At 52.1% G+C, this 24,344-nt stretch overlaps 1 protein-coding gene across 4 annotated transcripts; it reads right to left on the reverse strand.

Annotated features, from left to right (window-relative positions):
* Positions 1-7,002: 7,002 nt before the first annotated feature.
* Positions 7,003-22,936, reverse strand: TGM1 (transglutaminase 1). Of its 4 annotated transcripts, none has more exons than XR_006203733.1 (16): positions 22,105-22,936; positions 21,101-21,430; positions 20,785-20,973; positions 19,552-19,800; positions 19,055-19,173; positions 18,840-18,947; positions 18,215-18,389; positions 17,696-17,834; positions 17,474-17,577; positions 14,554-14,642; positions 13,852-14,005; positions 13,463-13,744; positions 13,179-13,339; positions 12,671-12,807; positions 7,524-8,355; positions 7,003-7,399 (listed from the first exon to the last, which is right to left on the reverse strand). XR_006203733.1 is itself a non-coding variant. In XM_042942840.1 (15 exons), exons 2-15 carry the CDS (start codon positions 21,426-21,428, stop codon positions 8,127-8,129), a joined length of 2,463 nt encoding a protein of 820 aa, XP_042798774.1. In that variant the 5' UTR covers positions 21,429-21,430; positions 22,105-22,936; the 3' UTR covers positions 7,003-8,126. The 4 variants fall into 4 exon arrangements, 2 of the variants coding, with proteins under 2 accessions (XP_042798774.1, XP_042798775.1); XR_006203734.1 differs by lacking the exon at positions 7,003-7,399 and adding an exon at positions 10,654-10,841 and having other exon boundaries at positions 8,279-8,355; XM_042942840.1 differs by having other exon boundaries at positions 7,003-8,355.
* Positions 22,937-24,344: the final 1,408 nt, after the last annotated feature.

Below are 24,344 nucleotides of genomic sequence, written 5' to 3' on the forward strand. Positions count from 1 at the left end.
GCCTGCTTGGGATCTGTCTCTCTGCCCCTTCCCTATCACACTCTCTTTCTCTCAAAAATAAATAAACATTAACATTTTTTCTTTAAAAAAAAAAATGTTGGTTGAATGAATTACCTTCCCTGACTACATTGTAGGGATTTAGTGGAACTACCCTTGTCTTGGACCATCTCCTCTCTTAGAGGTAGTACCTGCAGGATCCCTCCTTGAGCCACCCAAGGTCATTCTGCTGAGGTGATCCACAGAGATTTCTGGACAGAACACTGGACGTTATCTTCCCTTTTAAATTCTGCTCTTCCTCCTGGGCTCTATATTTCTGTGCAGGGCACCTCTCCTCACCTGTGGGTTAGAAACCCAGACCATAGCCCTTAACTCATTCCTCCCTCCTCTCCACATCCAATCCATCATCAAGTCTAATCAGTTCTACTTCCTATGGAAACTTCCAACCCACCCCCATTTTCATTCTCACTCCCTCTTTCCTATTTCAAGTTTTCCTGTCTCTCACCAACCTCTCATCTTCAGTCCAACTCCTTTCTAATTTCTTTTCCACGTTGCTTTCATCATGAATCTTGTGAAATGCAAAACTGATCATATCATTCCTAACTGAAAGCCCTCTCTTGCATTCAAAAGAAAGCCCAAGCTCCGAAATATGGCAAAAGGATTTTTAATGATCTGGCCAAACTTCTCTTCATCTATACTCCTTGCCACTTTGCCCTTATGCACCTATATGCCAGACTTCATTAAATTGTTTTCATTTTCCAAATATACCGTGTTGTCTTACATTTCTGTGCATGGCGCATACTGGATGATTCCTCTGTCCTCCATGCCTCTTGGACTTCACTTTTTCTCATCTTTTGTGGTTCATCCACCTCCATGAAGCCCATCATAGTTATCTTCTTGGGATCCTCAATACATATTTTTATCACCACCATTGTCACACAGAACCTATCTTGGAAGGTTGTTATAAGGATTAAATAAATTAGTAAATATAAAGCACTCGAAACAGTTCCTTGGGGCGCCTGGGTGGATCAGTCAGTTGAGCGCCCGGCTTCAGTTCAGGTCATGATCTCTCTGTGGGTTTGAGCCCCACATCGGGCTCTGTGCTGACAACTCGGAGTCTGGAGCCTGCTTCGGGTTCTGTGTTTCCCTCTCTCTCTGCCCTTCCCCCACTCACACTGTCTCTCTCTGTCTCTCAAAAATAAATAAACGTTAAACAAAAAAAACAATTAAAAAAGAAAAGAAAAGAAAGGAAACAGTGCCCGGCTCATAGTAAGTACTACATATGCATTGTATTCTGAATGTTTACATGTCCGTCACCCCCACTGGGTGGGAGCCTCTTGAGGGAAGACCTTGTTTCTTTCTTGTACATACAGCACCTTGTTTGTATGTTTACAGCTAATACAAACAGCTCCTTTTTTAGCCTTCTCTTTTACTGCCTTAGAAAACCCCTTGTCTTACAAGTCTTCTTAAATTCGAAGGTTCAAGAAGACAAGTGGTCAGAACTGAGAACTTTGGGCACATAGTCTCATGGCTACTGCTGGCCCCAGAAGGGTGTGGGCAGGGAGAACAGTACAGCAGAGAAGAAAAAGAGAAGGTGATTGTTCTCAGTCCTTACTGTGCATAGGAGTCAACCTCTTAGTGATCTTGTTAAAATACAGACTTCTTGGCCTCTGCTCCAGGGATTCAGGGAGCAGGGATTCAGGGATTCAGAATTCCAGGGATTCTCTGATGAGGGACACCTGTCCCTGTATCAGTGGATGGCACTCAGTTGGTCCTCTTCCACAAACCTGAAACCCGGGGGTTTTCTTATTACTGCTCCTCTCCACCCTCCACGCAGCTACATCCCATCCTTCCCCAAGCCGTGTAAATTCGATCTCCTAGGGACTCCTCCAAGCTTTCCACTCTGTCTCCAGCACCACCACGCTGGCCCCAACTTACCATCTCTAGCATAAACAACTAGAGTTGCCTTCCAGTCTGTGTCTCTGCTTCCACGCTAACCCTGCTCCAATCTATTCTTGACACTACAAGCAGAGTAATCTGTTCAAAACACAATCTGGCCATGTCATCTCAAATTCCTTAAAGCTTTCAAAGGTTTCTTACTGCTCTAGGGAAGACAAAGATCCTGAATCTGACCTAAGAGGCACCTTGTGTGGCCCTGCGCCCCTCAATTCCTCAACTCCACCTCCTCCACTCTGCCCTTTGCTCCTCTGCCTTGGCCACATTATCCTTCTTTGAGTCTTGCTTACTCTTCCAGACTCCCTTCCACCACAGGATCTTTGCAGAGGCTACTCCTTTTGTCTGTAGTGATCTCCCTTCCCTTTCTGCCTAAATATGGTCCAGGGTCACCTATTTAGGGAAAGCTTTCCTAACCACCACAACCAGGCTAGGTCAGATGCCTTTACTATAAACTTCAGAGCTATTTACTTTGTCTCATGCAGTTATTCAGTTAATCTGTTTCTTTCTCAGACTGCAAGCTCCACAGGGCAAGAACTAGGGTTGTCCTGTGCACCACCACTTAGTTAATTGCTTGACACACATCATTAAATGTTTGTTTAATAAGTGAAGGAATGGGTCCATTAGCCACCACCATGGCTGGACCCTGCCAGTCAATGTCTCCTGTAAAACTTGGGTCCAACTGTGGACAAACATTCCCTTTCCAGGGTAGACCTAAGAACAGTTGAAGGTAGCCATTATTTTAAAAAATTAACTTTATTTTAAATAAAGTTCAGGGGTGTCTGGGTGGCTCACAGTCAGTTAAGTGACTCTTGGTTTTGGCTCAGGTCATGATCTCACAGTTTGTGAGTTCAAGCCCCCAAGTCGGGCTCTGAACTGACAGCCACAGAGCCTGCCTGGGATTCTCTGTCTCCCTCCCCTGCTTGCTATCTTTCTTTCTCAAAATAAATAAATAAACATTTAAAAATAAAATAAAAGTGCAGGGGCAACTGGGTGGCTCAGTCAGTTAAAGCCTCTCTTGATTTCAGCTCAGGTCATGATCTCACGGTTTGTGGGATTCGAGCCCCGTGTCAGGCTTGTGCTGACAGCAGGGAGCCTGCTTGGGATTCTCTCTCTCTCCCTCTCTCTCAAAATTAATAAATAAGCTTTAACAAAAAAGAAAGAACAAGGTAGGAAGGGAGGGAGGGAGGGAAGAAGAGCAACCATTATGGTCTTATCCGTAAATCTGGGAAACATTTATAAGTCACATCTTGTAAATTTTTGCTTTTGTATTTGTAATTAGCTCCACCTGGCTTACTATCCAGAAAATAAAATCTTCCTTTTGGTGTTTTTACTTCTTTTAGAATTTTCCAAGCACTCCATCCAAAAGGCCCAGCCTTCTAGCCTCTATGTTTATCTGGGGAGAGCCCTGCTGTCCACAGGGTCTGCCATACTTCTATCTCCTCAATGGCCTCTTACAAAATCAAGTACAGAGGTTGGTACATGTACTCTCAGGCTTCAACACCGAGGTCCGGACTTTGCTCCCTGGGCCAGGGGGCTGTAGGAGCTTCTAGCATTAGCCATCAGCCTTGCCAAATCAAACCCACTCAGCTGGGATTCAGGGACCCTGATATCAAGCCTGGTTCTCCAAGCCTGGGATGGTCCCCTCCCCTGCTTTTAGGCCTCAGTTGAAGCTACCACAGTCCACATTAATGTTTCCAGCTGTAAATCTTAGGGCAGAAGGAATTAAAGAGAATACTGGTTCTTTACACTGGGTTACTGATGCAAAGAATCAACCTCCTCCCTAGTGATCAACTTTGTATACCAGGTGTCCCAGGAGAACCAAAACAGGTCACAAAGACTCCGAGACAATGACCTGCCTCATCGGTGCTGGGGCACCAACTAAGAGGGCAACTCTAGTGGATTTTGTAAAACCAAGACTCATAACACCTTCTTGTTATTTAAAAACAAAACAAGACACTCTGTAATACAGAGGATGATGTCAAGGAAATAATCATATAAACGAATATAAACTAGCAGGAAACAGGGTTCCCTAGTACAATTTTCTGAGGTACAGTCTCAGTAGGAGTCTGTACTGATGGTTATTACTCAGCTCCCCAGGTGCCCACTGATCTTGCTTTTCTAGAGCTGGTCCAGTCATGCACCATGCATTCTTCCGACAAATGCTCCAAAACACAATCCTCGACTGCTCCCCCAAGCCCTCAGACTCCCCATCACCGTCAAATTTAGTTCATCGTCCATTGGACAGATATTTATTGAGCACCTGCCACAGGTCATGGACTGTGTGAATCTGCTGTAAGTAAGAGAGAGGTGGTCCCTGTCCTCATGGACTTACATTCCAGTGGAGGAGAGCTAAAGGTCCAGGGCCAGAGCGCAGTAAGCCAAGACACTAGGGATTCTAATGCCTAACTCCACAGAATTAAAGGAGATGCCCCTATCAAGCACCCAATTTGAACTTAACTCACAGTAGGACCTCGGTATGTACGTATTCGCTTCCTTCCCCCAAGTGTTTGGAGAACAGCTGGCCCTCCCCCTTTTTTTGTGTTTGTGTTTTCCTTTTTGAGGATTTCAAGTATGTTTCAGCTCTAACAAACCACAGGGGACCAGGGTAAAATGAACAAATGTGAAGCAAGTTACAAAGTTGTTAGAAATCTTAAACTGGCAAGGTGTTCAATAAAAAGAGATACTATTGTGTTGCTGTTCTTTCTGGAAACCAATTAACAAAATGTTTCGACCACCTTACAGATGCTCAATCCCTTTCCCCCAATAACTCTCACTGTAAGAAGTTATTTTTAGGGAAATAAAAAATGAGCACAAAGATACATGCACTTGTACAAGGATATTTATCCCAGCTCTGCATGTAAGAGCAGAACATTGGGAAGACTGAAATTTCCAGCAAGGAGGGATTAATCAAATAAATCATGGCACTCTACGGTAGACAGTGTTTGTTCATTTGTTATTAAAAATGTAGGGATACCACTGGAGTTTGCTCCATAAATTCAAGGAACAATTAAAGATCACATCTTGCAAGTTGTTACTTTAAAAAAAAATTTTTTTGGAGGGGGGTGGTGCCTGGGTGTATTGGTGGGTTAAGCATCCAACTTCAGCTCACATCATGATGTTCTGGTTTGTGGGTTGGAGTCCTGCATTGGGGTCTGTGCTGACGCTCAGAGCCTACAGCCTGCTTTGGACTCTGTGTCTCCCTCTCTCTCTGCTCCTCCCCTTGCTCACACACACACATACTCTCCCTTTCTCTCAAAAATAAATAAACATAAAAAACATTTTTTTTAAATGTTTATTTTTGAGAGACAGAGCGCAAGCTGGAGGGGAACAGAGACAGAGAGGGAGACACAGAATCCAAAGCAGGTTCCAGGCTCTGACCTTGTCAGCACAGAGCCCAATGTGGGGCTCAAAGTCATGAACTGTGAGATCACGACCTGAACTGAAGTCAGATGCTCAACAGACTGAGCCACCCAGGCGCCCCCTTTTATTATTATTATTATTATTATATTTATTATTATTAATGGCAAGTTGTTGCTTTTAAATGGCAAGGAGCAAATATCTCTTGTGCAGTCCTGTGATTGGCCCTGTTACAAGTCCTGGGACAGGGGTGTGAACCAGACAGATAAAGTCTCAGTTCTTACTAAACTCACATTTCAGAGAAAAGAGATAATTTAATAAATAAACAAACATGCTAATGCCAAGAAGTGCTTGGCAGGACATGAAATAAAATTGGGTGATACGCCAATGGAATACTACGTGGCAATGAGAAAAAATGAAATATGGCCTTTTGTAGCAACATGGATGGAACTGGAGAGTGTGATGCTAAGTGAAATAAGCCATACAGAGAAAGACAGATACCATATAGTTTCACTCTTATGTGGATCCTGAGAAACATAACAGAAACCCATGGGGGAGGGGAAGGAAAAAAAAAAAGAGGTTAGAGTGGGAGAGAGCCAAAGCATTAGAGACTGTTAAAAACTGAGAACAAACTGAGGGTTGATGGGGGGTGGGAGGGAGGGCAGGGTGGGTGATGGGTATTGAGGAGGGCACCTTTTGGGATGAGCACTGGGTGTTGTATGGAAACCAATTTGACAGTAAATTTCATATATTAAAAAATAAAAAAAAATAAAAAAAAATAAAAAAAAAATAAATAAAATAAAAAAAAATTGGGTGATACGCTAAAGAGACCAGGGGGCAGGAAAACAAATTAGATTGAAGGTCAGGGAAGAGCTCCCTGAGGAGATGGACCTGTGAGCTGAGGCCTGAATAACAGGAGGGGACTGGGCTTGCAACCTGGGGGCAGTGTTCTTCCAGAAGGAAAGTCAGGGGCCAGGCCCGTAGAAGGTTGTTGGGTTTTATTTGTTTGTTTTTAATGTTTATTTATTTTGAGAGAGAGTATCAGTGGGGGAGAGGGGCAGAGAGAGGGAGATAGAATTCCAAGCAGGCTCTACGCTGTTAGCACAGAGCCCAACACGGGGATGGGTCTCACAAACCTTGAGATCATGACCTGAGCTGAAATCAAGAGTCAGACGCTTAACTGACTGAGCTACCCAGGTGCCACCCCCCGCCCCCGCAAAGGTTTTGAGCAAAGGACTGACACGATTGGATTCACCCACCCATTCTGCACAGCAGAGTATCAGAGGGCACGAACGGAAGTGGGGGAAATGATTAGGAGACTGGGGCAACAATCCAGGTAGGAGATGAAGGGAGTTCTGGGAGCTGAAGAGGTGATGGGTGGTCAGACTCTGGACATCTGTATATGGGAGACAGACCATCAAGACTTGCTGGGAGAGGCACCTGGGTGGCTCAGTTGGTCAAGCGTCCGGCTTCAGCTCGGGTCACGATCTCACGGTTGGTGAGTTTGAGCCCCACATCGGGCTCTGTGCTGACAGCTCAGAGCCTGGAGCCTGCTTTGGATTCTGTGTCTCCCTCTCTCTGCCCCTCCTCTGCTCGTGCTCTCTTTCTCTCACATATAAGTAAACATTAAAAAAAAAGGAGAGAGACAGAGAGAATAACATTAAAAGACTGGCTGATAGACCAGAAGTGGGATATGAGAGAAGGAAAGAAGCCAAGAGTGACTTCATGCTTTGGGGCCCATGAAACTTGGAAAGATGGAGTTGCCATTTACTGATATGGGGAGGCCATGGGATATGCTGGAGGAGGTCAGGAGTTTGATCTCAGACAGTACATGAGGGGCATCTGTGAGTCTCCAGCAGACTCACTAAGAAGGCAATAGATAAGGGAGTTTAAAGTTCAAGGAAAACAGATGCAATTTGGGGAGCCAATGGTCCTTAAGACCACGTGACTGGCAGGACTCACCTAGGCAGAGTGTAGCTGGTTGGGGGAGCGCCTGGCTGGAGGCCTGAGTCACTCTGACACCCCAAGGCTGAGCAGGGGCTTCAGGAGGACCAGGAGGATGGCCTGGAAGTCAAGACTACTGTCCAGTCTGTAAACATGATGGTTTCAAAGATTATTTAATGCTGTGAGAAAATGCTCACCACAGGTTACACCGTGTGGGGGGTGAGGGGGATTGGCATACGAAACACAATGTTAACGGCTGTTTTCTGTACCTGGTGGTAGTTGAAGCTTATTGTTCTTTTCTCCTTTACAGTTTTCCGTGTCTTCTGAATTTTCAACATTGAACATGTGTTGCTTTTATAAATATTCTTAGCCAAACACATTTGAAAACAAATATTGGAAAGTGGTTTTTGCTGCTCAGAGAGGACTCCAGCCTAGTTCTATCTCAAACGTGTGCCTACAAGAGGACACTTCGATCCTTCTCACCCACCGTGGGTGCCATGGAAGGGAGGCAGTCCCGCCTCACTCCGGGGGGCTTCAGAAGGGTTTTTGGTCAGTTAGAAGCATCCTGGAGTGGGGAAAGACCAGTCAAATGTTCAAGGTCGTCCTGACGCCAAGCAGGCCCTATCTCAAGAGCTGCTGCGCTGGCAGCAGGGACAGACGAACTGGTAGATGGACAGAACGGTTTCATTAAAAACGGTTCATTAAAAAACAGTTTATTAGCATCTGTGCTGCCCAGTGCAAGTGAAGAGCGGCCCCCTCCCCAGGTGCCCCGGCCTCCCCACCTGAACCTATGGAGAGCAGCTCTGTGCTGGGTCCCTGTGAGGCAATGTCCTTGCTCCTCTGACTCCAGTCCCATTGCTCCTGGCCAGGGGTTAAGCTCCACCTCGAGATGCCATAGGGATGGTCTCCCCTGAGTGACTGTCGCCTCCAGCATCTGAGAAGAAGCCTCCGCTCCCAGGGGCCGGAGCCACGTCCACCTGGATGACACCATGCACCTGGGAGAGCTGGGGGCTGTCCAAGCTGGCGATGAGCTGGCGGGGGCCTGGTCGCACAGGCACAAACTTCTGGTGCAGCGTCACTGTCTCGTTGCCCCCAATGTCCCTATGGGCAGAGATAGAGTCATGGACCTGGGGTGACTGGGGGTGGAGTGGGGAGGAAGGACTGATGGGGCTGCCAGGAAGGAAGGAGCAGAAGGTGGAGCCCTTCGGGCATTTCTGGATTCAGCTGGAATCTCCACACCAGCGGCCAGGACGAAGCCTGAGCCCCAAGGCCTCCTTGCCCTCGCCTCTGCATAGCCAGGTCAGTGGCCACCCACCGAGCTGCCTGAGCTGGAAATCTTCCCGTCATCTGTCATCCAGGGATCCATCCCTCCCTCCCCACCCCCACAAACACCTGGACAAAGACTGCGTGTTGTGTCCCCCACCTCTCCATCACCAATGCTCCTGCCCTAACCAGACCAGCCACCCCATCTCATCTGGGGGTTCCAGGACCAAGGAAACTTTAAAATGAGACTTCGGGGCTCAACGCAGTATTGCCAAATAATTTCAGTTTGGCCAAGAAAGAAAGTGGAAGATAATTAGTCAGCCTCTGCAATATAATCATCTTACCAAAGAGGAAGGAGCATCTTTAATACCTGCAAACACTGGAAAGATGTTATCTCAGAGAAAAAGGAAAGTCCTTCCCAAGAATAGACAATTGACATCTTTAAAGGGACAAGTGTGTGTGTGTGTGTGTGTGTGTGTGTGTGTGTGTGTGTGAGAGAGAGAGAGAGAGAGAGAGATACATGTGTACATGTGCACACATACATACTATGGTGTCTTCATTTCCCCCCTTCTCCATGGACCTCTGGAAATTTAGTCCCAGACCCTCCCTCTGGGAATCGCAATTTCACTAGCCTTCCAACTGGCCTCCTTGCCTCCTAATGTCCTATCTTATTTTCCCACTCTAGTTTCTAGTCACCTGGAGGTGAACTGAATCCGTCAAGGGTTTGGCTTCCTCGGTGCTTCTGGGATGAGACGGCAGCTCCCTAACCCGACACGCAGGCTCACTCTGACTCAGCCCCGCCTGCAAGGCCTCATCATCCCCCACCATTCCTCCTGCCCACCAGCCCCAACAATGAGCTCCTTCCCCTCCCCGAACTCACCTCTGTTTTCATGCTTTGCTCCTGGGCTGGCTCCAGGCCCAGCTCACACCACCCCTTGAGCACCTCCTGCCCTCAGGGAAGTGAACCTTGTCCTGTTCTGAGCTCCTGCAGTAATCGGCCTGTGTGCTGTATACACTGAACACGATTGCATTTCTATCACACCTGCTTGTGCCTGTTAGCATCCGTCCTTTTCTGCCTCTGCCTGAACCCTTGCCTCTGGCCCCCTCTTCAATCCAAGCCTGCCTTGGGGGATCCACTCTGGAGCCGGACTTTGTGCAGACATCTCAGTCTTCTAAGGGAAAGAGCCAACACCCCAACTTCAAAGATGGGCTCTCCTTGGGGCAAAACATTTAGCTTGGAGCCTGCTTCCAAAGGGCTGCCCTGGACCACATTGGACTCTTTCTTCTACCGCTGTTAGCTGTGTGGTTTAGGACAAATTATTAAACTTCTGATTCTCACTTTTTGGTCTGTAAAATGGGAATGAATATAAAATGAGGGGGTGGAATCAGATGGCCTTGAAGGTGACTCTAAGCTCCACAAAGGAGGGAATAAGTGGAAGGCAGGGAGATATAGATGGTCTCCCCATTAAGTTACAGACCTAATTTCTAGACTTACTATAATATATAACTAGACATTAAGTCTATAACTTAACAGGTAGGCTATACTGTGGCCAGTTACAAATTCGCATTTTTAACTCATGCCCATTTTTCCAGAGATACAAACTTCAAGCTGTTTAGGCTCAGGTCAGCCTTCAACACTGTACTTAATTCATACTAGAATTGAACTGTACTAGATCGGAATACAGCCTTTACTTGTAAACGTTATTTCTAAGAGAAATTGCTTTTCAGCTTCCAGCTAGGAATGTCAAGATCTCTCCCAGCCCCCGCCTCAGTGTCAGGCAAGACCTGACACACCCAGGTTTGCTGGTTGAAGTTGAGCGCATCAGCTGCTACAGCTGGAATGGGCCTGAAACAGTGCAGGTAATGAAACCGGCTCTCTGACAAGGACACCAGAAATTAGACATCCAAATGAGCATCGTGCTTCCCTTATGGATTGGTTCAATCACGTTATCAAGACTTGAAACGAATTTAAAAACTCCTCTCAGATTTGTCTTCAGAGCCCCGGAAAACCACACGTACACCACGTCTGTCTCTCTCTCCCTCTCCCTGACACGCGCCGGGTGCATCCTGTTCCTCCCTCACAGCCGAACCTCATTTCTGATGGAAAAGGGCACACTACCCACCTTTTCCACCTACCTTCTTAATTAGTCTTAGCTTTAAATGGCTTCAGGCTGTTTCTCCAAAGTCAAGTCTACCCCAGAAGTCCACCCTTAAGGACATTCTAGAGAATATGATTCAGGCTGTGGAGCAAATTCCCCAGAAGGGTTTGGAATAGACTTCAGCCTCCCCTGGTGACTGGCTTGGTGGTGAGTGACAACAGCCATCTGGAGGAGTAAGTTTGGAATGTTTATTAAGTGGCCAGTCACCCCACTGGGTGGCACACCTATGCTTAATGGGGTTTCCATACCACAGCCTTTGATGTGCAAACGAGAGCAAAGTAATATCTGTCTTGGAATCTAATGTATCTGAACCAACAGCCCAGGGACTTCCCCCTTCTCAATTGCTCTGTAGACCCCCGCCTGGGCTTGCAGCAGAGAAGAGCCACAGAATGCCTAAGGAGGACCTCCCTTGAGAAACCATCATCCAACCTTCTCATTTACTGGAGAGAAGACTAGGGCCTTTGAGGTGGGGGGTGGGGTGTCACACAAGCCCCACAGCTACAGAGCGGGGCTGGATCTCCCCATGCTCAGCACAGGGGTCCTCTTTTTACTCCCAGGCAGGGGCAAGAATCAAAGATGTGGTGGAGTTGCTGAGGACAGTCCAGCTCTGGGGAGCCCTCTGAACAGGGGAAACCCTCGTCATCTGCAGGTGAGAGATGGCCACAGAGTGAGCTCACTGGGAGCCCCAAGCTGCACAGTCTAAGCTGCTGGACACTCTTGCAAGGTGAAATGGGGAAGGCACTCCTTTGTGGCATATCACATCATGCGGGGTCAAGGTGGGGCAAGGCTCAGGATAGCAACCTTTCAGCTTTGACCTATTGGCAAAAGCAGGGGCCACCACCAGGCGGAGCCTGCTATATGTCCGGGGAAGGAAGGGGCAGGGCGGGCAGGGACCCTCTGCTTCCCCCACCCAACCCCTCCACAGGGGCCATCCCTTTCCCTCAGGCACTCTTTGTCAAAAGAGGAAAACACCTGCCCCTGTCACCAGAAGTCTGATCTTAAAGGTCAGCCAGCCTCTGGCCTTCTCTGCTTTCCCTCTGTGCTATTCCAGGGAGGGTCACAGCAGCATGTGTGGCTCTGTGTCAGAGATGACAGCCCAGGCCTAGGCACACAAGCGCTGGGTGTGCCCTCCCTGGGTGCAGAGCCTCTCTGAGGCCGGGGTGAGGCTCAGGTGGGCTGGCAGAGGACCTACGGGACAGGGCCCTCTCCTTGGGAACCGCTGCTCGAGCCCTCCTGGCACAAACGAAGCCACAGGCCTGAGAGCCTGCGTGTTGGGTGGGCCATGGTGGGAAGAGCAGAGTCTGCCCCTTACGGGCTGGGAGACCTCATGAGACACGGCCACCAGGTTCCCTGTCATAAAGCGGAGGTGACGGTAGCAATAATCAAAGTAAGAACTACCAACAGAGGCTCATGTTGTGCCAAGCCCAACACTAGATGCTTTATGTGCATAGCTCACCGAATTCTCACAACCGCCCTTGGAGCCAGGGATGGTTGCTATCCCCACTTTCCAGCTGAGAAAACAGGCTTAAAGGAGATAAGTCACTTGCCCAAGGGCACATAGCTAGTGAATGTTGGAGCTGAGACTTGAGCCTAAGTTTTCAGGATCCCAAAGCTTTCCTTTTAATCATACGATGCTCTCTAATGTACTTTAAAGGGTTTTTTGTGGTCTGCAAATGGGATAATAATCCTCAAGTGCCTGGTCAACTCCTGAGTGGCGGGTGCATGTCAGTGATGAGCTGCTATGGATTCCTAGGTGAAGTGTTGGTTCCGCAGCGGGACAGTGAGGAAGGACAGGCCCGCACTAGGCACATGGCAGGTCTTAAATGCTGCTCCCACTGAACTAAGTTAGAAGGCCTTGCTGGCTGGCTCCAGGCTGCTGTGTTGGGTCCTGACTGACTACTGTCCTGACCCAAGACAGGAAGCAACGTGGGACCCCTGGCAGTCTGGGAGAGCAGAAAAGGGCAGGGGTGGGGGCGGGGAGAGGCCAGACTCACCCCACATTGAGGATCTTGGGTCTCTGTAGCCCGGAGCCCTCAAGCCGGAAGACGACATTGGTGAGGGTTATAGGCAGCGGGTTCTTGAAGACAATCTGTACTTCGCACTCCTGACCAACCACAGCTGCCCCCAACAACTAAGAGAAAAAGAGACACCCCCCTCCGCATCAGAGACCCTGGCCAAATACAAGGGAATCATACACTCCACCAGAGGGGAAAATTCCAGAATCAAAACCTCCCCCCAAGTCCCACATGGGCACCCCGGAGAAGAATGGGGCTCCGTGGATGCCAGAGAAGAAACTCCCACCCACTCCCCCACTGAAGCATCTGCAGGATCGGGAATAGGAGATCTGATTTTACAGGGGAGGACATTGGGGCCCAAGAGCCCACAGCCAGTCCCTGACCTTCTCCGGAACTGGTGGCCAGGCTTAGCGTCCTCTCCCCTCCCCCTCCGACTTCCCTTAGCCCCAGGGCATCCTTCGTGCCCAGCCCAGCAGGCTGCACTCACGGTGAGGGAAAGGTCAGGGGTGCGCAGACGGAAGGTGTGCTGCTTGGCCAGCACCTGCCCGTTCTCCTTGACGTGGCCCGAGACGTTGAGCAGCATGGACCCCTGATCTACAAGGTGGGGCCGGTATTCCTTGTAGGCCACGGGCATGGACACGCGGTCCGCTGGGGAGAAGAGGCAAGGTGTCACCTAGGCCCGCTCGCCCAGACACGGCCTCCTGGGGCCTCCATGTCCACAGCCCGGGGTGCCTGGCCATCAGCGGGGCAGGGCGGGAAAGGAGCACTCACAGGCCCCTGGCGCCAGCACCACTTCTTTCTTGCTCTCCTTGAAGACAGACCCAGTGACACCGGTGTAGAAGGTGACTGAGAGGTAGAGGTGCAGCTTCACGGTGCGGCGGCTGCTGCTGCGATTGGTCAGCACCACGCAGACAGTCAGGTCCTGCCCCATCACCGCGTCCTGTGCCTCCACCTGCATCGCCACATCCTCTGCTGAGTCACGCGTGGAGTACACGTTGGGTTTGCTGCCGTGGGAGGCTGCTGTCTCCACTGCCTTCCGCTCTGCTTCCGAGCCTGGGGGTTGAGGGTAAGGGTGAGGTTACAGCCACTGCCGGAGCAGGCAAGTGCTCAGTGGGAACCCTTGGTGTGGGCCAGAGCTGGCCAGGTTCAGGGAACGGTACCTTCTGGGTGTTTATAAATGTGGGTGACATCATCTCGCATGTTGGATCCAATGGCCTTTGTTATGATGAGCGTACCAATGGCCTTCTCTTCCACATACACGATCTTAAAGCTGCCATCATCCTGTCGCTGCCAGTAAACTTTGTCACTGTTGACCTGTTGGGGGATTGTGGGGGGTGTGAGCCAAGAATGAGATAACCAGAGGGTCTGAGGCTGGGCCTGACCCCCTGCTCCCCCCTCCCCCCCCAGTGACCCCCCCCCCATCCCCCACCCGCTGCCTTCCCCTGAACCTAGGAGCTGCAGGGAGGGCTGGATCCGAGGGTTAGGAACTTCCTGGCACAGCCAACCTGGGAGACTTTCCAAGCTGAGCCAGATGAGGCCAGAGAGAAGGGAAGAAGTTGGGAGGCTCCTTGCAGTGCATTTTGGCATTAATAACAGTAATCCCTTATGCTCATTCACGGACTTTATGACTTATAAAGCAGATTCATACCCATTATTTCTTTTGATCCTGAGTACAGGAAGCACAGCGGCCATTATTATCACCCTTTTACAGTTGAGGAAACCTAGACTCTAAATGAGTGACTTTCCCAAGGTCACACAGCTACTCGGTCAGCGGTGAAGTCAGGACCAGAGAACCGAGGCCTGACAGCTGTGCTCTGGTCTCTCCAGACCACCCAAGAAGACACCTGGAACACAGTCCTCACCTCGGCAAAAATGAAGGGCGTGTCGTATTTCATGTATACCAGGCCATTCTTGATGGACTCCACAGAGCAGGGGCCGCAGCAGAAGATGCCTAGGGGACCAGGACAGAGGTGAGAGATCCCAGGAGGCTGAGGGGATCCTCTGATCCTAGGGAGAGGCCCACCCACCCAGACCCTGGTGCCTTAGGTCAGCTGCCACCTGGTCCAACCCAGGGAAGGAACACAAAGGAAAGCACAGTTCCACTTGGCTTCAGTCAACAAGGGTGAGGCCAAACGTGGGACAAGCCGGCCTTGATAACCAAGTTATCAACACATCTTTCCACTACTGGGCGAAGCTGGATATCGACTGTGACCCCTAGAAGTCAGGAAACCCATCCTGCATCAAGACAAACCCAGACCCCAGGGTGACTCTGTTTGCTGGCTGGGAAAGCAGCCACCATTCCAGAAAGATCCAGAACAAACCCTCAGCTCTACAGCCTGCAGTGTGTCCTCTCTGTGGGGAGGTGAGAGGGGAGCTGGTGGGAAATAGATTCTTCTCTTGGCATGCTTGGAGGGTTTTCTGGAGGAGATGGGCTGACAAGGAAAAGGCTTGACAAGAGAGGGCACAAAACAGGAAGTGAGGGCCACCCAACAGGAAAGATTCTTAGAAAACACCTAACTGTGGTTTCCTTTTACAGATAGGGACATAGGCTCAAGGAAACCAAATAGATGTCAAGATCTGCAAGACAGTCAGACAAAGAAAGAATGGAAGAAGCTACTATTTACTGAAGAGCTACTCTGTTCCAGGCATGCTGCTATCCTCTCTGATATATGATGATCTCACTTAATTCCCCCAACAACCCCATCTGGTATATATTATCCCCATATTATAGAGAAGTGATCAAGCTAGAATTAGACCTGGGTCTGGCTGGCCTCGGAACCCCTGCCTGCTGTCCACCCCGTTACTTCCCAGAGTGGGGACAGGAGCTCAGATCCCCCAGTATCCTGGGCCAGGCTGTTCCAGCATCATGGGCAGTGCCTGGCTGCACAAGGCAGGGGGCACCGTTCACAGAGATGATTGAGAGGGAGGAATGCAGGTGAGGCAAGGGTTATCTGGCGTGGGGTGAGGAAGGGAGAGGTGGGGAGGAAGGCAGCAGGAGGGGCAGGCCCAGCTGCCTGGTGCTGGAATGTAAAGGTGGAAGCGGACGGCTGTTTGAGAACAGCGCGTACAGCAGGTCTGGTGTTCGAGGGAATGTGTTTGCTGTGGAAAAGACATCAGCAGGTCATGCCATCAGTGATGATCTCTTAGGGCTCGGTTATGGTTCCTAGTTTCTTCCTCCGACCTATCCGAACTCTGGCATTTTCCATCCTGTACACACAACTCATAACGAGCAACAGAACAGACAAGAGAAGAACTTGGTGAAAGTCAGAATGCATAAAGGGAGTCAAGGCCTGGTGAGACCCTGCTGCTGACCTGATGCCCCGTGCCCTGGAGAAAGTCACTCCACCTCTCTGGGCCACCCCTTCTCATGTGTCCCACAAGGGCCTGCAGTGGTCCTAAACCCAGCTCATCTTCAGCGTCACCAAGGGAGCTTTCAAAAATGTAGATCTAGGGGCGCCTGGGTGTGGCTCACTCAGTTAAGTGTCCAACTCTTGAGTTTGGCACAGGTCATAATCTTCCGGTTCATGAGTTCAAGCCCTGCATTGAGCTCTGTGCTGACAGTGTGGAGCCTGCTTGGGATTCTCTCTCTCTCTCTCTCTCTCTCTCTCTCTGCCCTTCCCCTGCTCATACTCTCTCTCTCTCAAAATAAATAAATAAACAAAAAAATATGTACATCTATCCCTGGAATGTCTGAAATGTCAGGTCTGGGGTGGGACCTAGACATTTACTCAAACAAAACAAAAACGGGGACATCTAGGTGGCTCAGTCAATTAAGTGTCTGACTCTTGATTTCAGCTCAGGTCATGATCTCACTGTTTGTGAGTTTTGAGCCCTGTGTCAGGCTCTGTGCTGATAGAGCAGAGCCTGCTTGGGACTCTCTCTCCCTCTCTCCCTGCCCCTCCCCTGCTTCTCTCTCTCTCTCTCTCTCTCTCTCTCTCTCTCTCTCAAAAATAAATAAGCATTTAGGGGCACTTGGGTGGCTTAGTCAGTTATGCGTCCAATTTCAGCTCAGGTCATTCATGATCCCCCAATTTGTGGGTTCAAGCCCCAGGTTGGGCTCTGTGCTGACAGCTCAGAGCCTGGAGCCTGCTTTGGATTCTGTGTCCCCTCTCTCTTGTCCGTCCCCCACTCACACTCTGTCTCTCTCTCCCCCCAAAATAAACATATAAATAAATAAATAAATAAATATTTAAAAAAAAGAAAGAAAGAAATAAAACCAGAAACATCCTGAGAGAGAATAGGGAAATTTTATATTTTATCTTATTCAATTCTGTACTTCCCCCCAACTTCCAAACATGTACTACTTATGATAATGACCTTTTTTAACTTAAAAAAGATAAATAAAATGGTCCTTCGATTAATTACCCCCAGGATGTGTAAGTAAAAGAGCAAAGGAGAAGAGCAGGTGTGCTAGGGAGGAAAAGCTCTCGCCAAATTTTCCTACCTCTTTTGCCTTTTGAGCCATCTGAATATATTAGTCATCGTAAATAAAGAAGATTTAGGCAAATAGAGAGTTATGCGGAAAGGTAAAAATAGTGAAAGGCTGGACAGTGATCCCATCGGTGAGCCTGTTTAAAGAAACACTGGGGTCTATAATAAACTTCAAGAAAATAAACTGAATGTGTAACATCTCTAAAAAAAAAAGAAGAAGAAAAGAAGCATGGGGGTTAAAGGGCCAGGTTCTACCGCCCAGATGGTGCTGACACTTGGGGCTTGTTACCCAGGTTGGGAGATGGGGATGGGGCCAAGGGGGGCACAGGAGCCAGGTGGGGCCCATCTCACCGCTGCTGGTTTCCTGGGGTGTGGCATCCACCACCTGCCACCCACCAAAGCCAGAGGGCAGATCTGGTCTCTTCATCCAGCAGTCGTTCCACACGTGGAAGTTCCTGGATGGACACGGAGGGAGGGCTGGGTCTGAGCAGCCTGCCCAGGGCCTCCCTGTGCCCTCAGTGTCCAAGTCTTGGTCACCAAGGATGGGCAGCCCAGCCCTGGCCCCAGCCTCACCAAACAGAATCATGGTTCAGGTGCTCGAGAGGCTTCATATTCTCGTCAAAGTAGATGTCCATGGTGAGGGATGTGTCTGTGTCATGTGCCGAGTTGAAATTGGTGACAGTGCGGGTAGCCAGGCCCAAGCAACGCAGCACTATGGAGGAGCCAGGGTTAGAGGTCAGGGCCCCGGCAGGAGTGGGGTGGTGGGCAGGTGAGGTATCACGTGAGGAATAGCAGGGGGACAAGGGCTACTGGGTTGCCAAGCTGGGTCAGGGCTCAGGAGGCCTTTGGGCCAGGGAGCATTGGGGGTTAGGGGAAGCCAGGCCACCTGCCTGGCCTTGTCCCTGCCCAGTGCTTCTCCCTCCTCTCCCCTAGGCCTCCCTAGGTAGTTAACACTAATTAATGATAATTAAGGTCAGACTACCATCCACCCCCCACCTGTCTCTGCACTGTAGCCACTGCTGGGTGGGGTTCTGGTTTCCTTCCCTCTTCCTTGTAGGGCCCAGGCAGCTCCTGTCCCAGTCCCTCCACTACCTGTTGTGGTCACACCGGCGAAGACCCAGCACTGGCCATAGGGGACGGAATAGCCGGTGCGTAGGTAGCTGAGTAGGATCTCCACGCTGCCCACCCAAGCTGATGGGTTGGTGCCTCGGGAGTAATCACCAGACCAGTTTCCAATCAGGACCCCATTGTCATCCAAGGAGTTCACCTGCCCAGGAAAGGATGGAGTTGGGTGGAGTTGAGGGAGAGGCTCAGGGCCTTCCATGTAGTCCCCAGCCCTGCCCCTGCCACCACCCCTTACCCCTAAATGCCTCAGAATCTAGCCAACCTGAGCCCCACCCAGGCCTCCCAAAGACATCTGCCTCCCCCCACTCCTTACCCCCCCACTGCCGGATCTGACACAGTAATGTGAATCCTGGGTGTGCCAAGTTTTGGGTTTGGCCCTACATTCCACAAGAGCTGGGACAGAAGCCAGAAAGGGTGGGGTGGGGCCAGGCAAGGAGAAGAGAGGGAGTGAGACCCCTCCTACAATACCCTTTGCAAGGGCAGGACAGGGCTGAGTTCCTGGAGAAATCAGAAAGGGCAGGAGCAGGGGGCAGAGAAGGTGGGAGGCAGGAAGCAGACACGTCATAGCACTCAGAGACGTGCGGGTGCTCACCATGGCAGAGATGACCCGGGAGACACTGACCGGGTCCCCGCGGCCTCCATATGGCATGCCCCGCCTGTCTAGGATGTACAGGCAGGCATCCAGCACTCCATGGTCAAACTGGAGGGAGGGAGGGCAGAGGTGACCCTTAGGTCAGCACGCGCGTCCTCACCCCACCCCACCTGCCTCTTATTTCCCCAAGTGCACGTGGCCCTGGCCAGCCATACCTGCCCATAGTTCCAGGTCCGCTCGCCAATCTGCGCTTCAGTCCCATAGTAAATTCTCCCGGATTCATTAAGCACGTACTCCTGTCGCCAATCCTCATGCTCCACGTACACGATGTCCTCTGTGTCCCCAAAACACATATGCCTGGTCCCCTCTAGACCTCTCCCTGGGCCCCACCTGCCCCTGGGCCAACTCTAGAGGACTCCTGTACACAGACCAGGAGTGGGGACACCCCTAGCCCGACAGCACTTCTCCCTGGAAGGTCAGAGGGAGCGTGACAGAGATGGTGGGAGGAAGGTGGCTGTAACCAGGGCCCTGGAGAGGTGAGGCAATGTGACCTTGGGTGGCCACCATTCTACACCGGAGCTAGGTCCCCTCACCTGAACAATAGAAGGCCGGCTTCTACTAGGCACATAGGCACCTAGCCAGGTTTGAGGAAGGGGAGCTCTGAGCCCCGCTCCTTCCTGTCCACGCCCTGCTCCTGACTCCAGCAGCTCACCTGGACACCATGGATTGAAGAGGATGTAGATCTCGTTGTGGGGGTCAAAAGGCAACTGGAACTCGCCAGCCTCTGAACGTGTGCGGACCGTGAATTGAAACTTGCCGATGATGGCGTTGGGGGAGGTGTGGACACGTAGGTCTAGATTCTGCCCACTGGCCTTGGTCACCTGGGCTTTCCAGCCTCCGCTGCCCCCCTTCCCCACTGGGATGATCACGTGTGTGCCCTTCCCCACCTCGGGGCTGTTTCCTGGAGCAGGAGAAGCAGCAATTAGCTGGTGAGGCTTCTCTGAGGGGAGATAGAGCCTTGGACTTCTCCCAGCCCAACCCAGAATGTGTATGACACACATCGGTGTGTGTGTGTGTGTCCCTGAGTTGGGCCATCACCTTAGTCTGTGACAGACTCTGAAAGCAGCTCTGTCCCCACCCAATGCTTGCCCACATGCCAGGGCAGAGCAGTCCAACATCCCAAACCTGTTCCCCTGACCCTGAACTCAGAGGTGGGTAGAAGAGACAAGGCCACCGTCACCGTCTGCCTGCCTGCCTGTCCCAGTGCCTGGGCTGGAGGGGCAGAGCTGCCCTGGCTGGGTGCGGATGCCCCTACCCCCTGGTGAAAGGGCAGCCCAGATCCTGAAGGCCAACCCTGCCTACCCCCCTGGGGCTGAAGCTTCCAGAGCCTTGAACATCCCTGGTGGCAGTGGTGGGGGTACCTGGGAAATTAGAGGCTGGGGTGGGCACGGCTAGGCCTTAATCAAAGGGTATGAGGAGTCGCCCGCCCCCGGCAGCAGCATAATCACCAGCCTGGGCAGTCAACGGCCACTAAGCAACGCGGTGAGAAAGGCACCTGCCCTGGGTCATGGGGACAGAGAGACAGAGTTGGACAGAGAGGAGAGAGCCAGCCACACCCTGGGGAAGGAGAACAGACCCAGAAAGAAAGACACACAGAGGCAGCAGCAATGAAGGAGTAGCTGAAGCAAGCACCTGAAGAGAAAATATTTTGAGACAGACGCCCCAGGAGCCCTGAAGAGGGTGAGCTTAGGAACATGGGACACCAAGACCCTCCCTGAGACACACTCCTGTGCTTGCACCTGTCTTGTCTGGCAGAGGTGAGAAGTGGGGTGAGGGTAGGAGCTTAAAGATGTCCCTCTGATCCTAATGCCAGGGCTGGAGGCCCTGCTAGCCAGCACTCCCCAATTCTTGGGCTTTCACCCTCCCCACTGCAGGCCCCACTGACCGATAAGCAGCTCCAGGGCAACATGATCAGAGGACTCATAGGGCCGAGAGAGGTGGAGGACCATGTCGAAAGGCTGCCCACGGCGTAAAATCAGCTCGTCGTACTCAAACTCATCTGTGTGGTGCTCTCGGCGATTCTGGTCCGAGCGTGAACTCAGCAGATCCACACCGGTCACCACCAGCATGCCCTCTGCAAGGCCACAGCTCTGGGTCAGCGAGGCCCCATGGGAAGCCCAGGCCCCCAGAGATGTCAGGATGAGTCTCAGGCCCCATTAAGGCCTTTCAGCTCTCAGATAAGGTGGCTAGGAGAGCCTCACCTCTGATGGTGCCGTCTCCAGCTGCGTTCACACCACTGGCCCGGGAGCCAGGCCGGCGGGAATCTGAGCCCCGGGAGTCTGGTCTTCGACCCCCAGAGCTGGACCCTCGACCCCTGCCAGACCCTCGGTCTCCGTGGGGCTCAGGTCCCCAGTCAGCATCTGTTTCATTTCGGCATGAGCAGCAGCCGCAGCAGCGAGCCCAGAAGGAACGGCCTCCTCGACGAGATCGTCTGTCCGGCTCCGGCTCCGGCTCCGGAGAAGGTGTGGTGGGGGGCTGCCAAGGGTTCCCGCCCCAGCGGCCCACATCTGAACGAGGACCGTCCATCATGCCTGTGTGGAAGAGGTAGGGAGGCTCTTATCCCCCACTCAGACCTCCTGTACTCAGAACGCCCCAGCTGGCCCACCCAGAAGCCCTCCATCTGGAGAGCTGGTTGGAGAGCCCAACCAGATGATTGAGATGATCTGATCTTGCCCCAGAGATTCCCCCAGACCCATCCAGGGACCCTCCCCAAAGACTCCCTTCAGACTCACCTAGAGAAACTTCCCACACTGCAGAGAAATCTTTCCCCTCTTACCCCCACAGCCACATCCACCAAACTAAATGACCCACTGAGAAACCTGCTCTTAAGGGCCCATCCCAGAAATGAGTAGACACTTGTCACAGCCTCGGGACCCAGGGCACAGACCATCCCCGAAACCCGCTCCCTCCCACCTGCCAGCTACTCTGCCTAGAGGTCCACGAAGCTGCCTGCCTCTAGAACCCATTCTTGGCAGAGATCCCCCACCCAAGGCTCCTTGTAGGAGATGGGCAGGGGATATGCAGGATTTGGGGTCTTTGGCATTCCCACGTTAGGTCAAACACCCACGCGGAGTGGCGGGCGCTGCGGGTTCGGGAGCCCGACGTCCCTGGGGCGCGGAGCCTGGGCGTCAGGGGCAGCCTGACCTGGGCTGGCAGGCTCTGGCTGGCCCGCACCCCACCTTGCCGGGGCCTGCCGGAGCCTCACCTGGCGGCGGTGGTGGCGACAGCAGGGCTGAGTCCGGCAGCCGGGCGGGGACAGGTTGGGACCGCTGGGACCCAGGACGGTCGAGGAGGCACGAGTGGAAGGTGTGGGACGGGCAGGTAAGTGGTTTATGAGGGGGGAGGGCGGAGCCAAGCTGCAGGGAAGGGGAAGCCTGATTGCTTCATCCCCTCACTCTGGGGAAGAGGCCCGGCCTCTGGGGGCTGTCTCCAGAGGTAGGGGCGGGAAAGGAGACCTGGCCGCATCCCCTTTCCCCTTTCGAGGAACTGTGGAAACGAGCCAAAGCGGGGCGGGGCCGGGGTCTGTCAGGATTCAAAGCTGTGGTGAAAGTGGAAGGCCTTCTGAGACTGCCCCCATGGACAGACCCCACTCCAGGCTGGTTCCTGCCAGACCGGAGCACAAGGGGCCCCCTCTCCTGGGTGAGAAGACCCCACAGCCGTGGGGCAGAGTGTCCCGTCACCCAAGCCCCTAGGCAGCGGGCCCCCTGCTCCCAAGCTCACATTGCCTGCCTCTGCTCTCATAAGACCCCGGGTACCTCTGCCTCTGCCAGGGTTTGGTACAGCCTAGGCCAGGCTCAGCCCTGTGAAACTGGCCCATGGGCCTGGTCCTGCCCAGGGAGGTCCTGGGATCCAAAGCTGCAGACTGGTGACATCAGCAGCCAGGCCCTCAGACTGGCTCCACCAGCCAGCCCCTGACCTGCCGGCTCTACCAGATCCTCTGATCCCCCCCACCCATCTGTCCTTCCTTCTTCCTCCAGCTGCTTCACAACCCTTGGCATGAATGAACTGCCCCCAGCTTCCTGTGTCCCTACAAGCTTGGGATTGGCTGGGGGGGGGGGGGGGGAGTGAGGGTCAGAGTAGGAGCAATTTCTTGTTTTCTGCCCCCAGCTTGGGGACGGTTTGGGCCCTCACTCTGAGGCTCAGGTGGGAAGTGAGGCCCTCTCCCCAGGCTGCAGACTACCCCTTTTCTCTCAGAGAGGGGTGGCTGGTCAGCTGGAGTCCAGGATTCTCCAACTTGGAATTCTTCCCAGAAATCCTGACCGACCGGCTCCAGGCACCTGCCCTGTGTGTATCCCAACTCCACCCTGGCACTGGAGGAACACCAGGGATGCCACTGAGGGAACCCTAAGGCAAAGAGGAGGTCAGACATCTCTGGGAGGCTCTCCTGAAAGTTCTTTAGGAAGGTTGGGGCCATTTCTTGGGGTCTCTTCCCTCCATCCTGCTGTTGTCCTTGCTCTGCCCATAGGCCACCGAAGAGAAGACAGTGAAAACAGGGTTGGCAAGAAGACACATGGAAACCGACTAGAGGAGAGGCTGAACTTGGTGATGCATCAGGCAGGGAGGGGCCTTGGGGAATGGGGACTGAGACTCCAGGACCTGGCAGGGAGCTCTCCACACCCACAGTGACCTTTCCCTGTCTAGCTCCAAACCCCTGACCTGGCAGAGGGTCCGTCCCCACCTCTAACACCCGCAAAGGACACACAAGTAAAAATCAAAATCCCAGGCAGGCAGGTCAGCCAAAGGGCTTTGTTGAGGGGCTGTATGTATCACCATGAACATGGGAAGGGGCAGGGCCCTAAGGGACCGGATGTGTGTGAACATTTCCCAGGGAACCAGAAAAGTACCTTGTCACTCTCTCTTTTGTTTTGGTCTTCTTCCCCACCTAACCAGATTTGACTCAGTGCCCTAACCCCTGAGCCGCTCCCCTCTCCTCCCTCCAGGAGGCTCAAGTGCCTTGGGGCTCTAAAGTCAGGACAAGGGGTGTGTATAGCAGGGCACCATGGGAACAGATACCCAGCTCGGTACCTCGGGAGCTGAGGCCAGTCTTGACCTATCATCCCATATCAATACAGAAGAATGGACACAAGTAGAATCCCAGACCAAGGTGCAGAGACGGCTTTGGTGTAGTTTCCTCATCAGTACAATGGGCCTCACCATCTCATCCCTAAGCACTTGTGAGGGTCAGCTGAGATATAGTACTTTCGAGGGCTGTTCAACCGCAGAATGCTACTCATGAGGATCGATACTATAGTCACCAGAGGGCGGAGCAAAGGCACCCTGACCAGCTCCTCGTGGGAACAGCCCTCTCAGCTGTAGTGAATGGGCCGGGGCACAGAGGGCATCTGGAAGGGGCAGGAGTCATGGGAGAAACTTTTATGAGTCCTTCTAGTTGGCGACTTACGGCTGCTTTGTAGCCCAGCCCCAACCAGAACCTGGACCCAAACT

This window comes from Panthera leo, chromosome B3, assembly GCF_018350215.1.
Source record: "Panthera leo isolate Ple1 chromosome B3, P.leo_Ple1_pat1.1, whole genome shotgun sequence".
Lineage (NCBI taxonomy): Eukaryota > Metazoa > Chordata > Mammalia > Carnivora > Felidae > Panthera > Panthera leo.

Bases quoted from the DNA above. Each gene is read 5' to 3' on its own strand.
- TGM1 (XM_042942840.1), bottom strand. From the start codon at position 21,428: ATGATGGACGGTCCTCGTTCAGATGTGGGCCGCTGGGGCGGGAACCCT. The intron at 17,578-17,695 runs GTGAGGCTGGGG...GTGTCCATCCAG, and splicing joins CTGAACCATGATTCTGTTTG to GAACTTCCACGTGTGGAACG. The intron at 12,808-13,178 runs GTGAGTGCAGCC...TTTTTCTCTTAG, and splicing joins CCCCTGACCTTTCCCTCACC to TTGTTGGGGGCAGCTGTGGT.